General features: G+C 66.9%; 1 protein-coding gene across 1 annotated transcript in view; it reads right to left on the reverse strand.

The window, feature by feature from the left end:
- Positions 1 to 1,150: 1,150 nt before the first annotated feature.
- The window catches only part of EMIHUDRAFT_465507 (hypothetical protein), a gene marked incomplete at its 3' end in the record, with an annotated part of 5,712 nt that continues 830 nt past the window's right edge, over positions 1,151 to 6,032 (reverse strand). The window contains exons 4-10 of the mRNA XM_005760891.1: positions 5,399 to 5,926; positions 4,950 to 5,030; positions 4,644 to 4,730; positions 3,362 to 4,554; positions 3,001 to 3,085; positions 2,267 to 2,804; positions 1,151 to 1,623 (exon numbers count right to left, since the gene is read on the reverse strand). Coding sequence (XP_005760948.1) covers positions 1,151 to 1,623; positions 2,267 to 2,804; positions 3,001 to 3,085; positions 3,362 to 4,554; positions 4,644 to 4,730; positions 4,950 to 5,030; positions 5,399 to 5,926 — 2,985 coding nt within the window. The remainder of the gene's footprint in view (positions 1,624 to 2,266; positions 2,805 to 3,000; positions 3,086 to 3,361; positions 4,555 to 4,643; positions 4,731 to 4,949; positions 5,031 to 5,398; positions 5,927 to 6,032) is intronic.

Raw genomic sequence — 6,032 nt, forward strand, 5'->3', positions numbered from 1 at the left:
CAATAATTTTTTTTCAACATCGTTGCTTCAGTAGCTGCCGATAATGTCAATAGAGCATAAAAAGTCCGGCGGTAGTGGTGTTACTTAATGGGGAAGATAGGAGCTACTTCTGGTGGGAACATGCACCGATTGCGATGAAAAGTAGCTCGCAATCCTTAGATCTTGGGTACGATTGTGAGCGCCGCCGCTCATAGTCCTACAAGATGTAGGATTGCGAGCGCTACTGCTCGCAATCGGAGGCATGATGCTCGGATTGTGAGCAGTGCTGCTCGCAATCCTAGACTTTGCTCGGATTGCGAGCGCGCTGGTAGTAGTCGTAGGCGTCACCAGTCACCTTGGGAGCGGAGCTGCTCTTAGTCCTAGAAGATGTAGGATTGCGAGCGCCGGCGCTCGCAATCGCACAGAGATGCTACGATTGCGAGGAGTGCTGCTCACAATCCTTCGACTTCTAGGATTGAGAGCGAGGCTGCTCTCAATCCTTCCGGTCTAGAAAAGAAGGTTCACCGGCAGAGAGGCAATATAGCTCGAAAGCTCGAGGGACTCTCTTCCCAGGTAGGTTGGGGGGGGAGTTCCCGGATACAGTGGCCGCCACTGTGTCCTGTGAGCTTGTTTGTGTCTGTGTGTCGCTCGTGCGTGTCGTCATCATCTGTCCAGCGTCCACCCATACCGCGTCGGTGTCCAGTCCGAGCCTGACTGTTCTTCAACACAAAAAAATACTACGTGTGAGTGTTAGAGTTGTTTGGTATTTAAAATCTCTCTGTTCTTCACCTTCCTACATACATACATACGAAGAGAGAGACCGGCCCCAGCTTCGGCTGAGGGCTGACAAGCTGCCGAGCCCAAATCACTGTGAGGGTCGTGATTTCTTGTTGGTTTTCTAAAATCTCTCTCTCTACATACGCCACTGTACGCACTTAGGCGGGTTCTGCTACTGCTTATCGCCTCTTATCAGGCTTATGGCCTTATGTAGCAGTAGGAGCCTACGCATTCGATGCGGCCCGGCCACACGGTGAGCACTCCCGATCGGCGTTTTGTCGTCTCTCTCTCTGAATCGCCCCATCCGTAGGATGTAGGAATAAGAGGGCTCCCGCGGCGATCAACACCGCAACTCCTTTTCTAAATTTCACCACGCTTCTTACGCGCGACGACGCTACAGCCTCCACCAAACCTCACACTTTTGATACTTAGCGCACTGCTCGGGCGAGAGCTCAAACACGTGCCGCGTCTCGTCTTCGCCGCCGGCTACGCGCACAGACACAGTGCGCGGCAGCGCCGACACGTCAACCCGCGTGTACGTCAGCGACGGGTCCCGCACGCCGCACGAGGCGCATGCGTGCAGCGGCAGCGCGTGCGCCATGCGCTCGTCGCTCCACTCGCCCAGCAGCCGCCGCTTCGTCTCGTCGGAGACGTGCACGCAGCGCTGCAGCAGCGCCGCCGTCTCGTCCTCGGGCCGCTCCAGGTCCATGACGACGTTCGTCGAGGCGTGGAAGCGCGTCTCCAGGTCGATGGCCGCCTGCTCGGCCGCGGCGAGCTTGCCCTGGTCGACGCACATGCCGCACACCGCGTGCGCCGGGCAGCCGCACTGGCCGCGTTGTGGGCGCACGGTCTTGGCGACCGCCGGCGCTGCGCGCCGGTCGGTCGTGCTGCTCACGCTGCCGGCGGCGCTGGTCGCGCGCCTGCCGATCGCGCGTGTTCGCGGCGGCTGCATCTCTTGCTCGTTTCGCTCGCACCCGAGCGGCTGTCGCCAGGCGCTTCAGGTCGGCGGTGCTGCGCGCGCGGCCGTCGGCCAGGCACAGCCACATGTCCTCCTCCTTAGCAGGCTCGCACGGCTTGCCGTCGAACTGCGGCTGGCGCCCGCGACGATGCTTCGCCCAGGCCGGGCACGATGGTGCCGCGACGAGCGGCGTCGAGGCGACGGCCATCGATGGGTCCAGAAGACTTGGAGACACTTCTACCAAAAAAATCGAGCACAATTGCGTTACATGGGCATGGCCGGGGTTTCTGCACCGAACGATCTTACTTTCGGTCTATCGAAAGTGTTGATCGATAATCAATAAAGCCGTACTCACCGGGGAATGTATCACAGCAAGAAAACAAAAAAAGCGCCCAAAAGCCCACGGCGGCACGCGCGCACGGGCGCCCCGCCTCTCGCACCGTCAGGAGAGCAGGTCGCCGAACGGGTCAGCCGCCGCGGGCGCCGCGCTGCCCGGGCCTGGCGCCGTGGCCGGACTCGGCGCATCCGAGAACGTCGCCCACTGCATTCCACCCGGCGCTCCTCCAAGCATGCTGCCCCCGAAGCCGCCCTGCATCCCGCCCTGCATCCCGCCCTGCATCCCGCCCTCGAAACCGCCGCCGCCACCGAAAGCGACCGGGAAGGCCGGCGCAGTGCTGCTGGCAAACGGGTCAAACGCGGTCGACTGCGCGGGCTGCGCGGGCTGCATCGGCGCCCCCATGCCCACGGCGGGGAACTGCGCCGGCGGCATCGCCGCCCCCATACCCCCGGCGGAGAACGCCGGCGCGTCAAACGCGGCGCCTGCCGCCGAAGCGCCGCCCGCAGCAAACGCGGGCGGGTCAAACGCCGCCGGAGCGCTACCGGCGGCGAACGCGGGCGGGTCAAAGGCGGCCGGCTGCGAGGGGGGCGTCGCGGACGCCGCCGCCCCCTCGGCGGCGGCAGAGAAGCCGAACAGCTCCGACAGGTCAAACTCGTCGGCAAAGGCGGACTCTGCCGACGGCAGCGGCGGCGGAGCGCTCGCGTCGCCGTCGAGGTCGATGGCGTCGAAGTCGATGAGAGACGCCTCCGCCGCCTGCTGCGCCGGCGAGGCCGCGCTCTCGGCAGACGTCCGCTGCGAGCTCCCCGCGCTCCAGTCGAGCAGCGCCGTCACCGGCTTGTGGTCCGAGACGAGCACTCCTGCACGGAAGGTCCGGGGAGGTTCGGCGAAGGGCGAGGGACGGCCGTGCAATCGGAGGCGCGCGCGCGCCCTGGCATGCGACGTACGCGACCGGCTTGCACGCGGCGCCTTGCGGCTCGAGCCAGAGCACGCGGTCGCAATACGACGGCACGCGTTGTTTTTCAGACGAGTCGTACCTGAGAGCGGAGGGAGGGAGGGGGGGCTGGGGAGGGGAGCTGGAGGGGAGAGGGTTGGCGCGAGGGGCAGGCGAGGGAGAGGGAAGGGAGATGCTTACCGGCTGGTGCCAGCGTCGTACTTGTACGTCGGCTGGAAGTCGATGCTCGCCTAGTCTCAGGTACTCTCGGGTACTCTCGGGTACTCTCGGGTACTCTCGGGTACTCTCGGGTACTCTCGGGGCGCTCTCGGGTGCTCTCGGCTGGAAATCGATGCTCGCCTCGGCAAAGCCCTGGAACGCGAGGCCCGCCCGCTGCTGCGCGCGCAGCTGGTCAATCTGCAGCAGCTTCCCCCACTTGCCCTGCGCGACGGCGTCGCGCACGACCTGGTTCTGCTCCTCCTTTGCGCCGCCCGGCTCGAGCCGGTAGTTGAGGTCGCCGGCGAAGACGCACAGGTCGTGCTCGAGAGGCGACGGGAAGGGGCCGCCGCGCAGCCGCTCTCCGTACGCCTTTTGCAGGCCGGCCACGATCTCGTCAAACGTGTCGTTGCGCTCGTCCGCGTGCGAGGCTCCCGCGGGGAGGTGGGCGTTGATCAGGCAGAGCTGCGAGCCGTGGACAGCCATCCGGACGGCGGTGCCGCCCTTGTTGCCCGCGCGCGCGTCGCCGACGCCGAAGCCGCACTTGATGACGTCGGCACGGACGTGCGTCACCGCGCTCACCAGCCGCGGGTGGACGTACACCATCAGCAGCACACCGACGCACTGCTCCATGCCGACGGCGACGTACCGCTCGCCGTGCAGCGACGTGAGCACAGCCTCGACCCGCGCGGCGCACTCCTTGCGCCGGCTCACGTCATCGCTCAGCACGTTCCGCGCGGTGAGGTCGACAAACTCCTGGAAGCCGATCGAGTAGATGTCCGGCGCCGCGGGCTCGTGCTGCGCGCCGTTGCGGAACCACTCGCTCAGCAGCGCCTCAGAGCAAACCTTGCCGTTGACGTTCCAGGTGCCGACCCAGAGCCGCACCCGCGCGCCGCCGCCGCCGCTGCTGCCGAGGGTGCTCGAGCGGCGGAGCGCCGCGGGCGCGACAGCGCCGCCGAGCAACGACTCGATCGCCGCCTGACGCCCGTCCTCGAGGAACGTCTCGTGCACGTACCGGTTGACGGCGATGCGGCCCTGCTGCACGGTGCCCTTAGCGCGCTCGATGAGCGACCGCTTGCCCGAAGCCTCGGGCTGCAAGCTCGACGCGCTGCCCTTGCCGATGTTTGCGGTGCCCGCGTACTGCATCGACACGGCGTCGCCCGTCGCGGACCACATCTGCTGCAGCGAGGCGAGGAGCGCCGGCTCGCACGCGCGCGCCACCTGCTCCGCTGTCGAGCTCAGCGCGAGGGCGGAGGCGAGCTCGCGCAGCTGCGCCGACGCGGCGTGCAATCCGAGGGCGGCGAGCATCAAGTTGGTGCGGTTGAGGCAATCGAGGCAGTTGACGCGCACCAGGCCCTGAGTCCACAACAACAAGACCATCCTGATCGGGGATCACGACTACGACCACTCAACTAGTACCACCCGACCTGCTGCGTCCGCCGCACCACCGCCGCCGCCGCCGCCGCGCCGCCGCGCCGCCCGCCCGACGCCAGCCGCGGCCCCTGCGCGACCAAGTGGCCGATGGAGCGCACCTAAAAGACGACACGCGCGATCGAAAGAGTGTGTCAAGAAGAGCGTCGCCCTGGTGGCCGAGGGGGCGCACGTCGGCGGCGAGGTGCGCGACGCCCGCCTTGAGCCCGTCGGCGCGGCTCGACCTTGACGCCTGGCGAGATGCAGCCAAGATGCGGCCGAGATGCGGCCGAGATGCATCCGAGATGCATCTTTGACGCCTGGCGCAAATCGAAGGGGACGTACTTGATCCGCTGCCCCGTCGGCACGCTCACGCGGGCAGCGCACTCGGCGAGCGCAGCGGCAAGGGCCGCCTCCTCGCCCTAGGCAAGGTGGGGGCAGGGCAGGTAAACTTCTCCACACACACAGGGGTGGTGGGACAAGGGCCGGGCAGCCCTCGCGACTCCACGTCTAAAGACAGGAGCCCCGTGGCATGCAGGTATGGTGAGATCTGGGGAGATCTGAGGAGATCTGGGGAGATCTGGGGAGATCTTCCGCATCTAGCAGCCAGCGCCTTGGCGTCGAGGAGCGAGACGAGGAGGGCGGGAGAGCCGTAGGCGGCCAGCTGCTGTGCGACGTGCCGCTGCAGCGCTGGCAGGCAGAGCGCGGCGTTCCGCGTCAGCTTCGGCTTGGTGTTTACCTTGATCGTCGACGTGCGCTGCTCCCAAAACAGCGGTGCCGAGCCGCGCACCTGGACGAGCGACGCCATCGCCCCCTCCGCGCCGCCTCGCAGCTCGAAGCGGAGGGACTGCTCCGTCTCGACGTAGTTTGCGGTGTGGCCGTCGTCGTTGATCCCGCGCGCCTTGAAGCGCGTGCCCGCGTGCTCGCACGACCGGCGTGAGACGAGGCACGCCGTCATCGAGACGCCCGAAAGAGGCTCGAGCGGCTCGCAGAGGAGCGCGCCGTGGACGATCGGGCTGAGCCACGGCCCGATGCCCGCCTCGACGAGCGGCTGCAGCGCCGCGCCGTTCCAAACGAACCGCCCCTCCACGTGCTCCCACGCCAGGGCCTCCTTCCCCGCCGCCGCGAGCGCAAACTGCCGCTGCAGCGTCAGCGTCAGCGGCGCCTGGTGCGAGAAGAAGAAGTCGCCGGCCTCGAGGAGCTCCTTGAGCTGCAGCCGCTGCTTGGTGCCGTCGGCCGGCCCCGCCGCGTCGGCGACCGCGCCCGCCGCGCCCGCTGCAGGCCTCGCGTCGCTCGCGCCGAGCGACAGAAAGCCTACCTTGGTCACCGCCGCGGCGCGCACCACGCCGTCCGCCGAGAGCACCCCGCGCTCGGCGGAATCGGTCACGATGACCAGCGTCCGCTCGTCCGGAAATGAGAGCACG

Source organism: Emiliania huxleyi (genome assembly GCF_000372725.1).
Source record: "Emiliania huxleyi CCMP1516 unplaced genomic scaffold EMIHUscaffold_73, whole genome shotgun sequence".
Taxonomy (NCBI): domain Eukaryota; phylum Haptophyta; order Isochrysidales; family Noelaerhabdaceae; genus Emiliania; species Emiliania huxleyi.